The sequence below is a fragment of the Mchenga conophoros genome, linkage group LG19, assembly GCF_057382185.1.
Source record: "Mchenga conophoros isolate Kocher_MC1m ecotype Shallow Benthic linkage group LG19, M_conophoros_male_GT1.1, whole genome shotgun sequence".
Taxonomy (NCBI): Eukaryota; Metazoa; Chordata; class Actinopteri; order Cichliformes; family Cichlidae; genus Mchenga; species Mchenga conophoros.
Window position 1 is genome coordinate 8,437,350 of NC_140544.1, and position 23,526 is coordinate 8,460,875.

The window sequence follows — 23,526 nt, forward strand, 5'->3', positions numbered from 1 at the left end:
GTCATCCACCCATTCACACACACATTCACACAATAAATGCATGAACTAGTTTTTCAGCGTCACTCTGAGACAGGATATTTCTAATTTTAGAGATGTTGCGCAAATGGAAGAACGCAGTCTTACATATTTGTTTAATATGTGCGTTGAAGGACATGTCCTGGTCAAAAATGACTCCAAGGTTCCTCACAGCGTTACTGGAGGCCAAGGTAATGCCATCCAGAGTAAGAATCTGGTTAGATACCATATTTCTAAACTTTTCAGGGCCGAGTACAATAACCTCAGTTTGATCTGAATTAAGAAGCAGAAAGTTAGCGGCCATCCAGGTCTTTAAGTCTTTAAGACATTCCTGCAGTGTAACTCATTGGTGTGTGTTATCTGGCTTCATGGACAGATAGAGCTGGGTGTCATCTGCATAGCAGTGAAAATGTATGCTATGTCTTCTAATGATGCTGCCTAGGGGAAACATGTATAATGTAAACAGAATTGGTCCTAGCACTGAACCCTGTGGAACTCCATAATTAACCTCAGTGTGTGAAGAGGACTCTCCATTTACATGCACAAATTGGAGTCTATTAGATAGATATGTCACAAACCAAACTGTACACTGGTAAACTGTTACAATAAAAAAGACCGTAATTTTCTTTACTCTTCTTTATTTATGTAACTTTTGTTTTCACTGGCAATTTAGTGTTAGGTTAGGACAAAAAACAAATTAGGAAGGTTAAAGACAGAACATTACTAGATTGTGGTTTTAATTAAAATGTAGCCTTTGACAATGCTGAACACATGAGAAGCTACTTTAAGGCATATCACCCAATTTGTAATATTGCTAAACATTTCTTAAGGCAGACAAGTTATGCTGGCTGGGTCAGTGTCATTTTTGTTGTAATTGATGTCTGGTTTGTTCTGTTCCCTAGTGATGGGTAGGGATGGGTACCAGTATCCGGTGTTCTGACATAATCCTTGAAATAGTAATAACACAGTATCCTCAGCAAAGATGAATTAAACAAGTTTTATTTTAATGGAAGTTTACTTCAAGTCTTCAGATTTTTACTGTCTTTTATTTGATTACTTTAAAGTATATGATTACATTAGAGTAATTAAATAAAGACAGTTTTGATGGAGCTCCTGAGCCAGCCCAAGCTCTCTATGAAGACGAGGAAAAACTCCCCTGGGGGGGCCAGACTGACGGGAAGAAACCTCGGGAAAGCCCATTCAAAGAGAGATCCCCTTTCCTGGGATGGCTGGGGGGGTTACAGGAATTCCAAAACACTGAAATTTAAAGTGGGCCAATTAAAAAAAATTATTTCCTGAAAAAAAGAAAGGTAATTCATACATCACACATAAATGATAACGTCTGAATTGTGTGTGTTTGTGTGTGTGTGATAGGCTTATCTCAGCCAAGTGTGATGCTGTAGCTCCTCCAGCGTCGGCCGCGTCTCCGGGACTTTGGTTAAACACGCGTCCAAGAAATCCCGGCAGTCTGGAAAGAAAGGAAAGAGAAAAAACATGAAGATGATAGTTCCAGTGGTCCAAGCCATCAGTCAGTCTTGAAGTGTGACGTTTTCTTACTTTTGGACAGATGTCTTTTGAATTTCAGGCGCTTTTTGAGGAAGCTCGTGGTGTTAAAGTCCCCGGCATGAAGCGCTTCGTACAGAACCACTCCCATTTGCCATACCGTGGTGGGTCCACACCTGTAGCAACTGCGCCCGTACCACTCGGGAGGGGAGTAAATTTCTGTACCTAATAAACAGACACAATTGCAATTTCTTCTAAAACAAAAGGCGAAAATTGTGACATCTGTGAAGAGCAAGAGCAGAATATGTTACCATAGAAGACGCGGTACTGCGACTGCTCCTTAACAAAGCAGCTCAGTCCAAAGTCGATGATACGAACACGCGGTACATCTGAGCCGGTCTCAATTAGAATGTTCTCACTCTTGATGTCCCGGTGAAAGATGTGTTTATCCTCCAGGTGCTTCGCAGCATCAACCAGCTGCTTCAGAATGACCTGGAAATAGAGCAGGGCGATATGACCAAAAATATTTATCACGATATACATTTGAAAAGTTGCGATAACGATATAACTGACGATATAACTGACACTAGACAAAATACTTTACAACTCCACAACTTTATTAGTGCAAAAAACCCCATAAATGTATTTTCACTTAAACAAGCAGCTGTTTTTTTTATGTGCATTAAAGTTATATAAAAATGTAACAGTGCAAATGCAAATTCCTCGCTGACAGTTTAACCAAAAGGCATTTCCAGTGGAAACTGGCCGACATATCCTCAGCATAACCATGTAAAATATCCACAAAGCTTAAAAAGAGGTTATACACACACAATACGGTAATATCACGTTGAGGTGCAGTACGTATCACTCCGCGAGGCGCCTGCCTACGATAGCCGTAATGCTCCGACAATCCATCGAGCGGTGCGGCTTTGTAGCTTAGCAAAGTCGCCGTGTACATAAAATCGTTTTGAGGTCAGTAAACACAACCAGAATTCATACATAAGGCACACGGGATTATAAGGGGCACTGTCGAGTTTCAGAAAAATCAAAGGATTGATTTTAAGTGTGCCGTATTTTCCAAACAACACGGTAATAACGACGGCCCGCTAGCATGCGCTACCAAAAATCGTGCTTTGTTGTGTATCTGACGGACGAAAGCTAAACCAGTTCCACACCACTAAAGTTGCAGCATTTTTACAAACCAGTTCTGGTTCATCCGTTTCATTCAACGATCCACTTTTGCTCTTCTCTTTCTGCGTCACCGCCATCTGCGTATGTAAACATAGGCACTGCGCATGCGCGTTTTACCTATTCTAGCGCGATATTTCATTTTCCTATCGTTGCCCAAAATTACACCGGTATTACCGTGAATGGTATGATATAGCCCAGCCCTACCTGGAAACGATGAAAAAGACAATAATCAATCAATGGGTTAATGTTTCTCTAATACTCTGTGCTTTGATTGAATGATGTACAGTCTAAGACTCTTCTAAGGCAAGTCAACTTGCCTTGGCCTTGTCCTCTGGCAAAAATCCTCCATTTTCTTCTATGTATTTATCCAGGTCCACAGCGGGGACAGGTCTCTCCATCACCAGGATCAGCTCTCTGCCAAAGTCAAACCACTCCAACAGAGACACTGGGGCTGATGTTTCCACTGATCCATCTGCTTCAGCTGCAAGCTTCAGCATGATGGCAACTTCCACTGACACATTCTTCCCGTTATCATCCTGAAATATTTCAACAAAGTGGATGATGAGGCACAGACAGGTGAACGCTGCATGCAATCCACTAATGTAAAAACAATTCAAGTCTTGCACATTTACCTTCACTTTGCAGTACACTTTCCCCTTTGGGATGTGTTTGATGGCCACCTAAAAGACACAGGGCATTGATGAGCATTTCCTCAGTATGACATCATTAAAGGTGTAAAACAGCATACATCTCAGCTTACGATATTATCCCTTATCTGCATTACTGCCTGTCTTACTACCACCATCTGAACACTTACTGGTAAATGATCCTTTATGCGGTAGCCAGCAAGCACTGCTCCGCATCCTCCTTCTCCAAGCCGGTGCTCCTCCACGTATCTCGCTTGGAAGTCTCCTAAACAGACAAACACAAATTGGGTTTTACTACAGCTGTCACACAAATTACTCTCTGCTGTACCCTAAATGTTCATTTTGCTCTTCACCTGAATATAAAAGCTAAGCTGCTTGCTACTTACGTTTCTGTTCAGCCACTGACTTTTTGGCAACGGTTTTGGTTTTGTCCTGGTCCACGTTCTTTTTCTTAGGTGGGTCCCTGGTGTCTCCCGCAGCTTTCCTTTTGCCAGCCTTTTTGTTTTTACTGCAGCTCTCTGAAATCTCTATGCTGCAGTCTGCAGATGTGGAAAACACCAAAAGCACGTCAGCTTATTAGATAATAGACACAAATATCTCCCAAACACTAATATCTTCAAACTAGCAACCAGATGTACACTTAATCTACCCCTCACTCAACTAATTAGCCTACCTTTACCAGTGTCCAACCAGGAAGATGCCTGCCCCTTGTCACCGCTCACATGCTCAAGAAGTTTACGCTTTTTTGCTGTATTGGTTGTCCCCGCTTCATCTTGTTGGACCTTTCGCTTGACTCCCCCGACCACATGAGCATCTGAGCTGGTGGAAGGACCAGCCTGCTCAGTGACCCTCCTTCTTTTTATGGGGGTCGTTTTTTCAGGACTGGCCTTTCTTTTAGCCATCCTGCTCTTACAATCTATAAACAACAACAACACATTAGTGAAAAAGAGCGCTCGACATCAGGACTAGAAGGATTTTGATGTCATTGAATTTTAAATTAGTATTGCTTACAATATAATAACAAGTTTATCCTTTTGATAAAAAACACATCAACACGAGTCCATACTAGGTCTACTAAGTCTAGATACTGATGACACTTGTTGCTCTGTTTTCACTGCTCAGTCCAAGAATAAACTTGTCACATTATTTTACCAAAAGACAAAGTGCCCCAGTAACCTTTCTTTGATTAGACATGTTGCACTCAGGTTAGTTTCAATCAAAACCAGGATTTAAATCCTCTAAAAATGAATCATTTTATACACAGAGCCTCAACATTGTTAGAAATGTACATTCTGTTATTTAGGGGATTTTATTTTTTACTTACTTTGATCTCCTGGATCTTTCTTATCTGCCTCAGTCGTAACTTTTCTTGTTTCCTTTTTCATCTTAATTTTTAAAATAGAAAATGTCACCTTAATGAGTGAATAGTCCTTCAAATGTCTGGATGCTTGACTTTTCTAACTAAGCTGTATAAGTCAGTTCTGTAAGTGAGCTTTAAAAGTAAACTCCGGAGTCTATGGCAACACAACATTAGAACCTTGCCTTTTAGTGACATCACTAAAAGGCAAGTAGTTTAAAGAAAAACACTCTGGCATTTCATATAATTCAGTAATTTCACATTAAACTTTCTTTCATTATCCTTTCATTATTTGTTTAAAGACTTGATGTGTGGATGCTACTATGAAGACTTCTAGTTGAGCAAACACTAATAAACACTGACTAGTTTATCTGAGATAAAATATAACACTTTTTTATTAAGTCAGTGTTAACTCTGTTTTTTTCTGTTAGGATCATTCAATAGTATCAGAAGAGAAAAGAAAAGTATGTTTTGTTTTGTTTTTTTTCTTCAAGATCTGTTCACATGTACTTAGCAAGAGTGAGTACACAGCGTTAAAAAATGGTACTTAGTGTAGTGAGGAAGGCGAAAAGCAAAGAGAGCATATGAAGGTAATATTGAAGAAGGCGCAGTTTTGAAGTGGTGAAAGGCAAAGGCATGAGTGCAAGCGTAATAAAAGGTAATAGGAGAGATGTCGAGCAGGCGGAGGACTTGGCTGGAGCAGGAAAAGGCAAAAGGGGAAACGCGAGTGCACGTCTGAAACTTCTTCACTGTCAGTGAATCCTAATTCTTAAGACTAACTAAGAAGAATAAATCTATGTATGAATGTCGTTTTGAGCACATCTCCTCTTTCTACTGATCAATTCTTCCACCTAGTGGATAGATGATAGTATTGCAGCTGGTCTCATCACCTGTTGTGTGTTTTGTGTGCTCCAGAACCTGCGTCCTGTTGGAGTACTGTACGTAAAACACACAAACACTGGAGTGAACACAGCTGCTGAACATCTCTATATTCATAACTTCTTCCTGTTATCTCATATCTGTCTCCCTTCATCTGTGTAGGAACGGTGTACAGATGTATGATTATGTCACTCCTGCTCCTCCACCTAACACCTCCACTCCAAACTAAGTTTGCTCTGCTGCTTTGGTTCACTGATCTGCAAGTATCTGTCATTTGTTTGCAGATGTCTGCAGGAATTATTGTAATGATCCATTAATGGTGCCTGATTTCATTCAGTTTTACAGCTTGTCTCGTGTTTTTGAACTGCTTCCCTCACAGTTGTACACAGTGCTAACATGTGCTCTTACTCTGTGTTTTATTCCTGAAGAAAAAGAAAGTGCCCAGCCCAGCAGGATGAAGATGGGCCATACGTCAAGAAGCCGCCAAATGCCTTCATGCTCTATCTCAAAGAGCAGAGGCCAAAGGTCATTGCTGAACTCAACATCCCTGGAAGTGCAGCCGTAAATGCAGTGGTGGGACAGAGAGTAAGTGTGTAACTCTGCATACATTTATGCATCTGTTAATGTTGTCTGCTCATGTTTTTGCATGTGTCCCAGCTGTCCTGTAGTTATGTGTAGTAGCAGTGCTCACAGTGTGTTCTTATGATCTTCTGTCCACAGTGGAAGTCGCTTTCAAACGACCAGAAAGCCAGATATTTCAAGCAGGCTGAAACAGAAAGACAGAATCATGCCAAAGAGCATCCAGCCTGGTCGACCAAAGAAAACTATGTATGTCCAAAGTGCCAACATGCAGTTCACACATGTGTGCATCACTGCACTGAATGATGAAACAGTCACTGCACAGAGTTTGTATCAGCTAATGAAAACTCTTGTTTGTTTTCCTCATTGGACTCCCCTGTTGCAGCCCTTCAGTTCCAGACAGAGGAAGCCTTTGTCGCAGACAGTGAGGAAGAACTGCTGTCAGTGCTGGAAGAGCTCGACCCCCTCCCCATCACTGCGCAGTCTCAGCAGCCCTCACCCACCCCTGCCTCTCCTGTAGATGCCTCTCAAACTGCATCAGTTCAACCCCGAGTTGAATTATTTCAAGACCGAGATGAGCCCATCTGTTTTGCTGAAATCCAAGAAGACATGTGGTCAGTGCTTGACTACCTCCCCGTCTCTCAGCAGTCTAATGTGCTCTCCTCTCCTCATTCACACAACTACTCGACTCCTAAACAAAATCTCATCTGTCCTGCTGATTCCCCTCCATCCAAACTGGCGTCCTGCCCTGTTGCATTCACTGAATTGCCGTCAACAACCCCCATCTTTTGCCAACTAATGAAAAACAATAATTTCATTATAGACGATTGGACCGATTTCAATTGAATTAAACTGTTACTCCTGTTATTTCAACATCTGTCTTTGTGTAAATAAATGAAAAAACAAACAAAAGATGCTTCTGTCATAAGTTACAGCAGGATGAAACAACCTTCATGTAGTTCTTGTTTTTAACACTGCAAACCTTCTTTAGTTCTTTTGTTTCCTTTCATATTCAGCACACATCTGTCAGTGTCCACTAACTGTCAGGGAAAAGCCAGATAAAAACACTGTGGGGTCTTTTGGGACACGTGCTCGTTGGGTTTACTCATAGATATCAGAAATGATCTGTTCTGTATTCAAAGGATACACGAAGGACGTTTGTATTAAATGCAATATAGCGACTGATCATATGCTGGTTTCTTTGGGGGCTTTTCACCACCATGTTACACAAATCCAGTTTCTAACTGAAAAGAAAATCCTTCACCATTTTCTAATCAAATTCCCTGGTTTCCCATGTCAGAGATGTCATGGCTGAAAGGATCATTGCATATTGAGCTCAAAGCTAAACTCTTGTGTAGGGCCTCTTTCCATGTTGTACCATTCATTTTAAAAAGTCCTGGTAACAAGAGACAGAGGTGACTTGATGTATTACAGTTACTTCCCAATTTACAGAAATGATGTGACTTCTGACATTTTCCTAGCAGGAAATGTGCTACTGTGGGACACTGAAAGAATAAACAGCAAGGCACGTTTTGTTTTAATAACTTTTCTTTACTTCATTTGTATGAACTAGGTTTACCTTACAAAATCTTATACTGTATATAATGTTTTATGTTTAATTCATGTCAATGTCAGCTCGTGTTTACTCGGGTGAGCAGTACCGGCCCACAAAGAGAATGCTCTTGGTGGGTTTATGTCAGATGAAGAAGATGAAGTGATGGTCAAAGAACATTTCAAAGCCCACACTGAGAAGTTGTTCAGAAAAAGAAGTTGAACCTGACCAAGATGAAATCCAAAATTGGGAATTAATTGTTTTATTGTATTATTTTTAATGTCACATATGGTGTTGTGTAATCCGTGTATGTATTATGTGTCTCTGCTGATGTGTTTCATGCCTCACTTTCATTTTACTGTAATTAGGCTAGTTTTAAGTTTCTTGAGTATTCTGATAAGGATACTGTGTAGTATGATTTGCAAATGAAGAGGAATCAATTAGTCTTAAATTAATTGACTAAGAGAAATGAAGCGTTGGAAGAATGTTATGTTGATGACTATGAGGTTTCTGGGGTTTATTCAATAGAGCAACAACTGTGTGGGATCTTTATACAAATTCTTATATTCTATTTAGAGCTTGCTTTAAAGTATGTTAGCAAAAAAACAGCGCACGCATTCGTTTTCACGATTTTTGTTCTTCTTTAGTCATTGGGTCTTTTTAGGTGGTACCTCCAGGTACCACAAGGGGGAATGTGGTGGATTTTTGTGTGATATGTATAACTATACACTATATATCTATGTGCACTGAACATATATATTTTAACTTTCATGTAGAGTCTTAAGCACAAGACATTTTGCTTCACCATGGTTTATTAAGGTGGTGCAGTAACAGGGCAGTTAATGCTGCTGAGAGTTCTCCTGCATAACTCGCTCTCCAGCTAACTAACCTTCCCTAACGTCTTTCATGCAGCACATGTCTGTATCTATTTTTTCTACTCTTTTACAGAGCATCTTTTTGAGTGTCTTGATTTTAATTTGCTCTAAAAGGGTTGGATCTCCACATCGTTGGTGGAAGAAGATTATCAGGATGGCTTCAAAATTTGCGACTACAGCCCCTCTTCTGTGGAACCAGCTTCCAGTTTGGATTCGGGAGACAGACACTATCTCTACTTTCAAGATTAGGCTTAAAACTTTCCTCTTTGCTAAAGCATATAGTTAGGGCTGGACCAGGTGACCTTGAATCCTCCCTTAGTTATGCTGCAATAGACGTAGGCTGCCGGGGATTCCCATGATGCATTGAGTTTTTCCTTTCCAGTCACCTTTCTCACTCAGTATGAGTTAATAGACCTCTCTGCATTGAATCATATCTGTTATTAACCTCTGTCTCTCTTCCACAGCATGTCTTTTATCCTGTTTTCCTACTCTTACCCCAACCGGTCGCAGCAGATGGCCCCGCCCCTCCCTGAGCCTGGTTCTGCTGGAGGTTTCTTCCTGTTAAAAGGGAGTTTTTCCTTCCCACTGTCGCCCAAGTGCTTGCTCATAGGGGGTCATATGATTGTTGGGTTGTCCAGCAGTTCATCTATATGTAAAGAAGCACTTAAACTAAAACAGACATAGCTACGTTAATCCTACCGTAAAACAATAAAACAAGGTACGACCTCTCCCATGCTCCCAGGATGTGGGGGTGCATTCCTGGGGTGCACACCAAGCCTGCAGCCTGCTAGAGATCACACACAATTGATTATATGCCTCTAAGTATACATGGTTGAATATTTCCTAATACAAATAACTACATGCAGTATTCTACCATATGCAAACTTATATCACTAAAAGATTATACTGACTACTGTTATGGTTCAAAAATATTGGAGATGGACACCAGAGGAAAAACCCACAATAACAACACTGGTCCGGTCGGGTTGAGTCAAACGATGATTTAATGATCACACACGTGGGAGATGGACACTGTATGCAGACAGTCTCAGATCTCATCTCAAAAAACACATTTCCATAGTTTTATGAAATCAGGGTATTAGAACGCCCCCTCATGCGTAGTGACAGGTGTAATACAATCAATGTTGACAATTTTATTTAACACAAAGAATAACATTGTCTCCTTCCCGAGGGCAGACGCTAACTGCCCCCCTTCTCCTGGAGCCGTCTGTACCCTGCTGAGACACAACATGGCAACTACAAGGACTCTTTCATTTATTAAGACCATCAGTGTGTATTGCTCTAAATCAAGTATATAATATTAAATGAATATTGCTGAATCAGCTACTTCTACTTAAAACATATTAAAACATGACTAAGCACAAAATCACCAAGAATGACATCTTATAAGTGCTGTGTAAGCGCGTGCGGCCTTCCAAGCTCAAAGCCTTTGCCCTCCATAGATCAGCCAGACTCGCGCTGGCTGTAGCTTTTAACCTTTAATTACCTTGAGCACAACTCTAAAATGAGCAACAAACTGCAATGTGTATGGAATGATCATGGTTACATCTGCAATGGAAAATCATGTTATTATTCTGATACCTGTAAGAAAGATCAAATTAAAGTTATCACCATCACTGTAATGCAAAGAATAATGTAAGATCAAAAACTTCAATTTATGCTTAATGCAAAGCTGGTTATATACTTCTAAGGAACTAATAATGGCATATTAAAATATTAAATGATAATGAGAAAAACATCCCCTCCTTATTCTACACTACTAAATACAATTTTCCATTGACACCTAATAATTCTGCACTCCCTGTATATTGTATTGCCTCCTGCAGGACAGGCTGCACATGTGAATTTGTCACTGTTTTTTCCTCCTTCTCTTTTTCGTTGTGTTTTTCTCCCAAGTTGGTTTTAGAGTAGGGTCACCTTTTAAAACTATTTGTTTTTTATGCTGGGTTTGTTTTGATTTCCAATGGGCTGGTGCAATATTAGTCGGGCAATGTGCAATTCCTGAGCTTATCCCCTCTTACCTTAGGGGAATTAGGTCTTTTAGAGGTGCTCCGTGTGGATTTGCAGTGAATAAGTTATATTAAGTGATTTTAGTGCCACCAATTATTGCCTGAACTAAAACACTTAGTGCATGCGATAAGTGTTCTGTTGGGCTCGTATTTATTTGGGGTGGATTTGTTTCTTTTAAAGCAACGAGCATCTGGGACCGCCGAGGGAGAGCAAGCCCTCAGGTGATTCAATTCAATTCAATTTTATTTATATAGCGCCAAATCACAACATAAGTCGCCTCAAGGCGCTTCATAGATACAGAGAAAAACCCAACAATCATATGACCCCCTACACAGCAAAATCTCCAGTTTTAAATTAACACTTTTGACAGTGTTATATGTTTAAAAGTAACCTAGTCAGTTTTGAAGATTAACAATGGCTAACACTGAGCAGTGCTGATTTTCTAACACTGGAATATTTCTAACATTTTGAGTTATTTTCCAGTGTTAGAAAATCAGCACTGCATCATTACATGGAGAAACCTTTGGAATGCAAGCATGCTGATCCACACAGGTATGCACACATGGGTATTCACAGACGCGGACTAAAGCTTTCTTGGCTGCTGCCTCAAAGCACACTGTGCGCTGTCTATCTTGCGTGCTGCACAATATCGTTTATTACTTAGTAAATACTGATATCTATGACTAGCTAGTTTATTGTGATGGTGCTTTGTTTTCTCTATTATTATGTTGCTCTTTGTTGTTTGCTGTCTCCTCTGTTTGTTTGTTTGTTTGTTTGTTTGTTTTTTCTCCATACAGGTGACCCAGGAGTTTTTTTTTTTTTTTTTTTTTTTTGTCTCTCTTCCCCCCCCTTCTCACCGTCTCTTCTCCCCTTGGGTTTTCTTTCTTTCTCTCCCCCTCTCTCTCTCATTCATTCCCCCTGTCCTATTTATTAAAAAAAAAAAAAAAAAAAAATGACAAAGGATGAACTGAAGCTCTGCCATCACGTAATGTCGCATACTGCTGTTTCTGATGTCATTTAAAAAAAAAAAAAAAAAAAAAAAAAAAAAAAAAAAAAGAAAATCAGCACTGCTCAGTGTTAGCCATTGTTAATCTTCAAAACTGACTAGGTTACTTTTAAACATATAACACTGTCAAAAGTGTTAATTTAACACTCAACAGTGTTGTATTTAACACTCAGAGGTGTGGACCCATATAGACACTCTCTAGTGTTAATTTAACACTGGAGATTTTGCTGTGTATGAGCAAGCACTTTGGCAACAGTGGGAAGGAAAAACTCCCTTTTAACAGGAAGAAACCTCCGGCAGAACCAGGCTCAGCGAAATAAAAAAAAATTGAAAAAATTGAAAAAACAAAAAAAACAAGCGTGTCCATGCTCACAGGTGTACACACGGGTGATCACACCCACAAACTACACCCTTTTTGGCTCCTACCTCAAAGCACACTGTGTTCTGTTGATCTTATGTGCTGCACAATAATGTTTAATATTTAGTATTTACTGTCATATTCCCATATATCATTGTGATGTTGTTTATTCTATTACTCTTGTTCTCTTCTGCTTGTTTTCTTTTTTCTTTCTCAACAGGTGATCCAGGTGATTGAAATATGCATTTTTTTTCTTTTTTCTTTTTTTTTCTTTTTTTTTTTACTGCCCATTCTGTTGGTTTTTGGTTTTTGCCCTTCTCCCCCGTCCCTCTTCTCAGCTGTTTCTCTTTCCCTCTTTCTTTCTCCCCTTCTTTCCTCCAGTCAAGTCTGTCCCGTATTCAACAAGTGAAAATAAAATAAACAATAAAAGGCGAATCAAATGGACCATTATGGCAAGGCTGGGATGGTCAATTTGGTAAAGTAAATCCGTTGGGCATCGTTCTTTGCCCAACAATAATAATAATTCTGATGGCAAAAGAGCCAAACGGGACAGGCAAAAAAAAAAGAAAAAAAAAAAAAAAGAACCAGGCTCAGGGAGGGGCGGGGCCATCTGCTGCGACTGGTTGGGGTGAGAGAAGGAAGACAGGATAAAGACATGCTGTGGAAGAGAGACAGAGGTCAATGCAGAGAGGTTTATTACTACATAGTGAGTGAGAAAGGTGACTGGAAAGGAAAAACTCAATGCATCATGGGAATCCCCCGGCAGCCTATGTCTATTGCAGCATAACTAAGGGAGGATTCAGGGTCATCTGGTCCAGCCCTAACTATATGCTTTAGCATATAGTGATAGTTGCATTGCTGGCAGGTTGCACCAATAAGACTATATTGTGGTCGTTAGTGACCTTTTCCATTTTGATGTTTTAGGCCTTTTGCAAACCCTTTGTGTTTTCTTTTAAAATAATAAATTTTAACGCATCTGACTGATATTGACCCTCTTGTCCCGTTTATTCTGGGCTCGTTCCTGTAAGAGCTTTGGGCCTGAAAGTTTGCACGAGTAGTATAGAGGCCCTTAGCGGTTACTCTGTGGCTTTTACTCGCTACAGTACACGATGAAGATGTTTTATCTGGTCCAATGACTGCATGCTTCTGTTGTCTTTACAAATTTAATGTGAAAATAAAAACACATGCAAATTAAAGTCCAGAGCTTAACCTGACTGAAATGCTGTGGTGTGTGGGTCATCGGGACTGCGTGAGACAAAAACAGTATCCTGTAACTCAGCCAGGGTTGCTCTCATGGTCAGTAAGACAACACGTTATTTGGTAAAGGCTAGAAAATAGGGAAAAATCGTTAGTGCTGAGAGGCTGGGACTAGTTTGGGGCACCAATGAAGGGATAGTTTAGTGCAAACTATAATTTCTCCCCATCAGTTTTAACCAGTTACACCAGTATACACATTCACATATAAAACTTTGTATACTGCTGAGCCAGGTTACTCTCTCTTGGGAAAACTGGCTGCAGGTAACTGCCTGTGGTTTTCTGAACAAAAGAGATCTGTCAGTGTTCCTGGGTCATTGTCCCAGTGTTTTTCAGTTTTGGACTTTGTCACTGTTTCCTGTTTTATTATGTTAGCTCCGACCTGTGTGCGTTATCTTTTGTTCCACTTCCTGTGTTATTACTTAGATTTAGTTCAGCTGTGTGTATCACCTTGTTCTTATCACCATTACCCAGTTTAATTTAAACCCTCTGTTTCTCTCAGTTTATTGTCATTGTTGATTCTGCATGTGTGTTTCTGGTTCAGTTCAGCACATGAGCCTGACAGGACTCATGTACATGCTCATCTTTAATCATTAAATGCCTTATAAATCATTCAATGCCTTACAGATACTGAAGGACCCGTCCCATCCTGGCAACAAACTGTTCCAACTTCTGCAATCTGGTAGAAGGTTCCGCATCTTCCGGGCAAGGACAGAGAGACTCAAGAGGAGCTTCTATCCCCAAGCCATCCGTGCCCTAAACACACACACCCGCCCTCTCACATCATCTATAATTGACTGAGACAGGACTCTTCCAGACACTAAACCAAGGCACAATGTACATTTCAATTCCTTTAATTTTAAATATGTTTATATTGTCTATCCTGTAAAATAGTCAGATGTCTATTCATATTAATGTACAGAATTCACCTGCTTGCTGCTGCTAATGCATATTCACCCAATGTAAATACCACTATATATATATATACACACACACACACACACACACACACATATATACACACACACACACACACACACACATACATATATACACACACACATACATATATACACACACACACACACATATACACACACATATATACACACACACACACACACACATATATACACACACACACACACACACACACATATATACACACACACACACACACACACATATATATATACACATAAACACATATACATACATACATATACACATAAACACATATACATACATATACATACATATACATATATATACTTGTATAACTATGCATGTGACAAATAAAGAACCTTGAACAAATACATTTATCAAAAGAAGAAATGTTTTGGCTTTGAGTTCTCAAGGTGAATAAATAAACACGCTAACAGTTGCTGTAATCATGATGATGATAATCTGTGAGGTGACATTAAAAGCTGACCAGCAGCTGTTGGTTGTCCCAAAATCTAGGCTAAAACGTAGAGGAGAACGAGCCTTTTCGATTATGGCCCCCAAACTTTGGAATATGCTGCCTTTAAATATTAGACAGGCATCTTCGTTTCCTGTTTTTAAGTCGCTTTTGAAAACACCTTTTGTCGATAGCATCTAGACTGGTGTGAGTTGATATGTTCATTATGTATATTATTATGCTTCAATGTGAGTGTCAGTGGTTTTATCTTGTGTTTTACCCTTTTGTTTCTGTACAGCACTTTGGGGAAACCTTCTGTTTTTAAATATGATTTGGATTTTTTGGATAAAATGGCTTCCTTTTAACTGTAAACTAAAAGAGAGATAAACTAAACACATAACACATGGCAGTTATGTTCATTTCTGACTGCACTCTTAAACCTGCCTCATCAGTCGTCCATCTGTAAGAACTTGTGTTGTCCTTGTTATATATAAGTTTAACAGTACAGTTAGTATTACAAACGGCTAAAAAACAATATTATTGCTGAGATCACCTGGAATTTAAATCTTTTTATTAATGTAATACTTAAGCCTTTCATGCATGAATTATGACAACTTCAATCAGGATTTTTTTCTTAAGTATTTTTATTCGTCTTTAGGCATAAAAAGATGGGTAAAGCAAATATATGAGTTCTTCATGATTTTCAGCTGATGAAACTCGCCAGCCATCCCACTGCTGCTCCAGCACCAGCTACAGCAGCACCAGCAGTAGCTGACAGACCAGCTGCACCTGCAGCACCATGACACAAAGAAGCTGAGAAATACTTATACTTTGTGCCTATATAACTTCAGTCCTGCTGATATCACAGTGTACTGAATCATTATCATCGTCATTATTCACAGTTATCGTTATCATTAATGATACAATTGATGATGTCATTGTTATATTTATTATCATAATGATACAATATAGTGTCATTATCTAATCTAAAATTGTGATATTTTCATGAAAATTGTCTTTTTGCATGTTGTTGCAAGTTAAAATCCGAATAAAACGTCTAATTATTTATTTACCGGCTGACTGCAAAGCAGCCACCACACTTCCAGCTGCCACTCCTCCTCCGTTAGCAACTGCAGCAGACGACATCATGCCTGCAGCGTAGGAGCCTGCAGCTATTCCTGCTGAGGTGAAACCAGCAGCTCCCAGAAGAGCAGGAGCAGCGACTACGGCACCTACTGCAGGAAGAAGACATGGATCAGACATGGATCGGGCTTTGATTCAAATGAGTTAAAATTGAATAAAGTGCTTACCTGCTCCTGCAGCACTGCACACAGCTGTCACTACAACACAACATAAGAACACACATTAACATTCCATAATTTTTTTAAATCAAAGACGATCCATGCACAGCAACTCAAATGACTCACCGGGGTCCATGTCTTTATCTGCTCTGCGTCTGCTCTGAAATGGGCTGATTTTTATAGCAAGAAAGGTTTCCTTTCCTCGGAAACAAAACTTTATGTTCAGAGCTGAAAAAAAGAGGGCGACAGAGAGCCACACAAACTGGAGAGTCATTTCTCTTTACTTTTTGTGTTTCTTATCTTTGCTTATATTGGTAAATGCCGTGGTGTTAGTAGGATTTATGAAGTGGTCACATGTATAAAATAAAGAAACCAGTGTCTTTGTGGCTGTAGCTTCTGAAAGAAATGTTCTTTATAGCATAAAATAAAATAAATAATTTTTGATTTCGTTCATGAGAAATTTGCATCAGATTAAACGCCAGTGTGTCATTCACAACAGTTTAAATGTCGGAAATTAGTTTTTGGCAGACCATCAATTTATAACCAGATGGTAATATGTCACTTTGTTAGCAGTGCATAATAATGCACTGATAAAACAAAATCCAAACAATTTGTGCTTACAAGTAGAATTTGTATCATGTGCGACACTCGAGTGTGTCCGACTTTGTGTTTTCACTTCAAGCTTTGGTGATCGCTTTATTTCTATAGCAAGTATAACAAGTATGTCAGCCCTGGGACTCAGTTACTCAGCAACTGTTGTTGTGATTTAGTGCTGTATAAATAAAATTAAAATGAATTGAATCATTATTCACAGTTATTGTTATCATTAATTAGATCATTGATTATGTCATTGTTATATGTACTATTATAATGATAGAGCATAGTGTCATTATCTAATCTAAGATTATGATGTTTTCATGAACTTTTTCTTTGTTACAAGTTAAAATCCTAATGAAACATCTAAGTATTAACTTACCTGCTGACTGCAAAACAGCCACCACACGTCCAGCTGCCACTGCTCCTGTCACGGTTTGCTGGGGCAAGCCGTGTGGAATATGAAATAGGACCCAAAATGCGGCAGCTCTGGTGCAGATGAGTGTTTATTTACAGGGGTGTGAGTACAAACAGCGGTGGCGACAAAACATGAAACCGGAAACCTAAACTGGGTAAACTAATAAGACAAACCAGAATGAGGATGCAGGGAGGTCCGGAGAAATACATACAGGGAGAGCGAGGGGAAACAACACAGACGAACCAGCGATTACCAAGACAGAAAATACAACTTAAATACAATCAGAGAACACAGGGAGATTACACACAGGTGGGAGACACAGCTGGGAGTGATTAACATGACGAGACCAGGGAGGCAAACTGAAAACACTCACATAAGACGCAGACCTTCACAATAAAACAGGAACACACGGGGGGGAACAGGGTAAACACCAATTAGAGAACAGAACCAAAATCGCGAAGAGAAAACACAAAACGCTGGGTCAAAAGGACCCAGGATCATGACAGCTCCTCTGTCCTGCGTCTGCTCTGAAATGGGCTGATTTTTATAGCAAGCAAGGTTTCCTTTCCTCAGTAACAAAACCTTATGTTCAGAGCTGAACAACCGAGGGCGACAGAGAGCAACACAAACTGTATCTGTATTTTTGTGTTTCGTTTATGAAGGGGTTACATGTATAAATAAAGAAACCAGTATCATTGTGGCTGTAGCTTCTGACAGGAAAGTTCTATATAGCATAAAATAAAATAAAATAAAACAAAAAATGCGTTGATTTCAATCATGAGAGATTTGCATGATTAAATGCAACGACGTCATTACCCATAGTTTACTAGGAGGACCAGGCTTCTACCTTTCTACCTTTAAAACCCGCCACCAGCCAAATGGCTGGTAGGCTTTTAGCTAAGCTTTAGCTTCAGCCAAGTGGAAGCTAAATTGGCTAGTCATTCATATGTATATTAGGTTGTTACCTGGGAATTCTGGAGGGAGGGGAGTGGGGGTGTGTGATTGAGGGCGTAGGGGAGCTGCTAAAAGCTGTGCACAGTCACCAACTTGGAGTGTTTCAGTTTGCCGTCTTAGGGAGGACATTTTTACAAATAATAATAAAAAGTGAGTGAGTACATTCCAACATTTTCAGCAATCACTCACAATCCTGGCACTGCCATGGTATCTGTAGTCTGCATTTACCTTGGCTTGGCTTCCTGATCAATTGTCCACTACCAAAAGGAAGCAAAGCCCTGTGATCACACCCTGTTTTGTTGTAAAGGATGACAGGGCTTGATCAGTCGTCCATTGTGGCATCAATGTGATCACACCCTGTTTTGTTGTAAAGGATGACAGGGCTTGATCAGTCGTCCATTGTGGCATCAATGTGATCACACCCTGTTTTGTTGTAAAGGGTGACAGGGCTTGATCAGTCGTCCATTGTGGCATCAATGTGATCACACCCTGTTTTGTTGTAAAGGATGACAGGGCTTGATCAGTCGTCCATTGTGGCATCAATGTGATCACACCTTGTTTCGTTGTAAAGGGTGACAGGGCTTGATCAGTCGTCCATTGTGGCATCAATGTGATCACACCCTTTTCCCATCAAAGACTCGGTGCAGTTTCCTGCAGTATATTGCAAGTAAACCGGACAAGTTTGGGATCAAGTTTTGGGTGGCCTGCGACCTAAAATCCAAGTACATTTGCAATGTCTTCCCATATCTTGGCAAGGACCCCAATCGTCCCACTGGGGAGAGACTTTCTGAAAATGTAGTAATGAGGCTGATGGAACCATTCCTAGACAAGGGCAGAAATGTTACCACGGACAATTTCTTCACATCGCTTTCACTTGTGCAAAAACTTCTTGGACGGAAAACCACCATCCTCAGCACAGTCAACAAGATTCGCAGGGAAATTCCTCAATCCACTAGACAGACAGATCGCAGTGAATTCACCACTCAGGTATGTTGCAGGTCTTTTGTGGTTCTATGTTTATGTGTTTCATTGTGTGTAAAAGGGCTATGGAAATAACAATTTATCTTATTTCTTAGGTGTTTTCAACCTCTGCTGCCACGTTGACGGCGTATGTGGCCAAACGGAAGAAGACAGTCTATAGCAGCATGCACAGCGTGGTTCAGACTGATAACACTACCAAAAGGAAGCCAAACACTGTCACCCTTTACAACAAAACAAAGTGTGGCGTGGATGTGATGGACCAGATGGTTCGGGAGTACACTGTCCGCAAAGGAACACGGCGCTGGCCAGTTGCCGTGTTTTATAACATGATTGACATGGCAGCACTGAATGCACATGTGCTGTATCAAGCATGCACCGGGACGAAGGAAAGACGGGTGGACTTCCTGGTGGAGCTTGCAAGAGAGTTGGCTCACTCTCATGTAGCTGCGAAGAAGGCAAGAAAACAACAGTTGCTTCGGACACAACCCTCCACACCGAGCCCTGGAAAAAGAGCCATGTGTCAGGTCAAACACAATTGCAAGAACAATCATGCCACTGTGCGATGTGTTCACTGCAACAGATACACATGTGGTAAATGCAGACTACAGATACCATGGCAGTGCCAGGATTGTGAGTGATTGCTGAAAATGTTGGAATGTACTCACTCACTTTTTATTATTATTTGTAAAAATGTGTACAAATGGTTGGTTTTTTGTACTGTTTTTATCAATAAATCTCAGCAACAAAGGACATACACCCATGTGTGTTGATTTCTCCCTAAGATGGCAAACTGAAACACTCCAAGTTGGTGACTTTTGGAGATTTATTTCCCTGGATGATTGAGAATGCATCAAACTGAAACACTCCAAGTTGGTGACTGTGCACAGCTTTTAGCAGCTCCCCCACCCCCTCAATCACACCCCCCCACTCCCCTCCCTCCAGAATTCCCAGGTAACAACCCAATTTACATATGAATGACTAGCCAATTTAGCTTCCACTTGGCTGAAGCTAAAGCCTAGCTAAAAGCCATTTGGCAACTCTCCGGGTTTTATAGGTAGAAAAGCCAAATGGCTGGGCTCTGGGCCTTCCTAGTGCTAATGTTTTTACACAGGGTTACAGCTTGGAGTGAAGCTGCTCCAAGGGGCCAACCCTGGAGATTGTTTTAGGGAGACTGTGCAACATTCTTGTACATGTCTCATTGGGGAGTTGACACAGGGCGAAAGCCGTGTGGCGAGAGGAGTGTCGTCTTTTTGATTTGTAGATGTCGTGAGGTGCCATGACGAGAAGGAGTGACTCAGAGGATCGTCCACAAGATGGAAGCTGAGGCCTGGAGAGAGTCTTCAGGAGGATCAGAGATCACCTTCAGCACAGAGAGCTGTGCTACTGGGCTTCCAAAGGATCGTCACGAGGAGACTTTGCACAGCAAAATCTTAAATAAGATGAAAGAGTTTCGATGTTGACGTTAAGGAAGACAACTACGGGGTACGACGTGCTCTGCCTTAAATCTTCAGCAGCATTGGAAAATGGAACCTGAGGGAGCGTGCCAAGCTCCAAAAAGTGACAGCGCAGAGGAGGTCCAGCGATGGACTTGTGGTTCTGTGAACAGCACAAATGCCAGGTGACTGTAAAATAACTAACAGCACTTTTTCCACAAGTGAAGCCAGTAACTTACTATCCTAAAAGATTAGCTGTAGTTGCTCGTGCTTTACCTCCATGCGTGAGATCAGTATGTGCAGCAGCTTAAGCTGTACAATGTTTCAATAGTTTATTTCACCTTTGAAATTGTTAGTTCCACACGAGGTAGATGTTTACTAAACTTACATTTCTGTCACCTACAAGACACTTGTCTTTAATGTTAATGTTACTCTCACAACCACACATATTACCATAAAGTGGTGCACAATTCTGAATCTGTCCAACCCTTTTTGCCAACAGAGGAGGGCACTTCTCATGAGAGTAGAGAGCGCGAGGAGAAGAAGTGTAAGCTGAGGGATGACTTACTAAATGTGCCACTCATTGAGGGAAAGGTTTGGTTTGTTGATGGTTTGAGTTTACAATAGCAGAGGGACAGACTAGAACAGGTTTTACTGTAGCAGACAGTGAGAGAGAGTTATCTATGTAGGACAACTAGCATGTTTCATATTTGCTTGAGCAGCAGAGATGCTAGCTTTAACGGAAGCGTGTAAAGCTGTAGAGAGACAATATACCCTGATAGGCAGTATGTATTTGCTACTGTACATTTCTTTGTAGTGCAGTGAGTGAGACGAGGTGTGACAACCTCTACAGGGAAACCTGTAGAACACACCAAACGCTTGCAAAATCTGCTGGAGGCAGTGTTATTACCCAGTAGAATTGCCGTTTGTAAATGTGCAGCACACATGTGAGGGAAAGATCCAGTTGCATTAGGGAAAGTTTTTGCAGATAAGATCGCAAAAGAGGCAGCTGTAGTTAAACATGGTGTTAACCTTTTATCAATACAACATCAGCAGACATGCAGGCCCACTCACCTACAGCAGGAAAACAGTTGTGACTTACAGAGGGAGCGAGCTTATAGGATGGTGTTTATTATCTGTGGGATAAACCAGTACTGCCTAATAATTTGTATAAGACTGCTGCTGTTTTGAGCCATGGGCTATACCATGTCTCAAACAGGAGGGAGATGAGCAGTAGTTTATACTCACTCTAGGATTATTAAATACTCTTTTAAAAAAAAAACTTTTTGCAGGCAGAGAGAACTAATGGAACAGTAAAGTTAAGATTTAGGAAGACAGGCAGGACATGGTTAGACTGTATAGAATAAGTACATGAGGATTACTCCAGCAGAGAATGGTCTGACTCTTTGAGATTATACATGTTAGAGCATTTAGAGTTCTAGTCTTCTGTAGTGATGATAGAAAAGCAGAAGAGAGAGCATATTAGCAGATTAGATGCTTGAAAATGTTTAAAAGTAAAGAAATCATGAGAACAAATGATCTGCCAGATGATTCTGTTTCTCTGCAGGAGCAGAGTCTGAAGTCTGGAGATTGGATGTTGATAAGGCCATGGAGAGGAAGTGCTGGTCCAGTCCATGATGGAAAGGTCCCTATCGGGTGCTGCTGACAACGACCACAGCAGTGAAGATTGCTGGAAGGAACACTTGGATACATCAAGCGCACTGCAAGAAGGTGACACACATCCAGGCCAGCTCGGAGTAAGTGGCAGGAAGACCGGGAACAAAGGGTGGGGAAAGCCTACAGGGCCCCTCGTCTCAATCCGGTGAAGAAACCAACTGAGCCACAGGTACTCATCAGAATGGCTGGGAATGTGCTGTGCATCTTCTTGAGCCTGTGGACCCTGAGTGGGATGACAGGGAGCGCACTGGAACAGAGCAAACCACACCCATGGGTTTTCAACAACTACTGGTGGCAGTTTAAGAACACAACCGCTCACATAAAGAACGAGACCAATGGTTATGCTTGTGATGCCACTGGCTACACATTCTTCTGGACTGTGGCCATATAGCATCACTGAGAGCGAGACAGTTTGTTTGGTTGCTTTAGCAACACATCCAGGAACACTGCCAACTTTTCAACTGCTCTGAACCTGAATGGAAGGTTGATTCACCAGTAGCTGGGAAGGTGAACTGCTCTGGTAAGACAGACCTGCTCATCTGACTTAAAGAATATCAAAATCAAATCAAATCAAATCACTTTTATTGTCACATCACATGTGCAGGTACATTGGTACAGCACATGTGAGTGAAATTCTTGTGTGCGAGCTTCACAAGCAACAGAGTTGTGCAAAATACAATAATGTAAACAAGCAAAATACAAGAATGGCTACATCTGAAACTAATAAATATATGTACAATATATAATAGTATATGCATTTCTGGATGTGTATACTAAATATTTTTCTACGTGTGTGTGTGTGTGTGTGTGTGTGTGTGTGTGTGTGTGTGTGTGTACACATATTTTACAAATTAAATAGAGTAAAATAAAATATATAAAATAAATAAAATAAAATATACAGAGTGAGACATGTGCAAAACAGTGGCGTTACTGTACAGTATGGAGTGCATAATGTTGAAGTTCCAGTAGTGAAGCTGAGGTGTCTATGACGTGTTCAGCAGTCTGATGGCCTGGTGGAAGAAGCTGTCTCTCAGTCTGCTGGTACGGGACCGGATGCTGCAGAACCTCCTTCCTGATGGAAGCAGTCTGAACAGTTTATGGCTGGGGTGACTGGAGTCCTTGATGATCCTCCCCGCTTTCCTCAGGCACCGCTTCCTGTAGATGTCTTGGAGGGAGGGAAGCTCATGACTCATGAATATGACTTGTAGCAGGACATTATTTAGTTAAACGAACTGGAAACAGGCCAATTGCCTATGTGTATGAAGGACAATGGATTAGTCCAAGTTGGAGATTTACCATGGAACATGGCAACATCACCTATTCTTTTGTCTTCTGCAAGAAGGATGTAAACAGAGAAGCCTTTTGTCTACGTTTACATCATGAACACTTGAGGTTTTGAGCCAAGAAGATCAAAACAGCTTGATCCAATTTCCTTTACAAAGCTTTTTCTGTGGTGACAACAGGACAGGAGAAGAGTTGTAAATGCAGATTATTCACCAGTTGACTCTAACCCCCACAGGAT

The 23,526-nt window shown here is 40.7% G+C and overlaps 2 protein-coding genes across 3 annotated transcripts; one reads left to right on the forward strand and one right to left on the reverse strand.

Moving 5' to 3' along the window:
* Positions 1-1,354: 1,354 nt before the first annotated feature.
* LOC146551632 (transcription factor 7-like) lies at positions 1,355-8,335 on the forward strand. 2 transcript variants are annotated; one of them, XM_085256653.1, is made up of 4 exons: positions 1,355-3,285; positions 5,755-6,177; positions 6,313-6,420; positions 6,557-8,335. In XM_085256653.1, the coding sequence occupies exons 2-4, from the start codon at positions 6,088-6,090 to the stop codon at positions 6,689-6,691; spliced, it is 333 nt and encodes a 110-aa protein (XP_085112779.1). In that variant the 5' UTR covers positions 1,355-3,285; positions 5,755-6,087; the 3' UTR covers positions 6,692-8,335. The 2 variants fall into 2 exon arrangements, with proteins under 2 accessions (XP_085112779.1, XP_085112780.1); XM_085256654.1 differs by having other exon boundaries at positions 1,358-3,285; positions 6,021-6,177.
* LOC146551633 (serine/threonine-protein kinase pim-1-like) lies at positions 1,392-4,870 on the reverse strand. The gene is made up of 9 exons (XM_085258239.1): positions 4,681-4,870; positions 4,030-4,272; positions 3,743-3,895; positions 3,527-3,621; positions 3,342-3,389; positions 3,027-3,245; positions 1,830-2,010; positions 1,573-1,743; positions 1,392-1,483 (listed from the first exon to the last, which is right to left on the reverse strand). The coding sequence occupies exons 1-9, from the start codon at positions 4,739-4,741 to the stop codon at positions 1,392-1,394; spliced, it is 1,263 nt and encodes a 420-aa protein (XP_085114365.1). The 5' UTR covers positions 4,742-4,870.
* Positions 8,336-23,526: the final 15,191 nt, after the last annotated feature.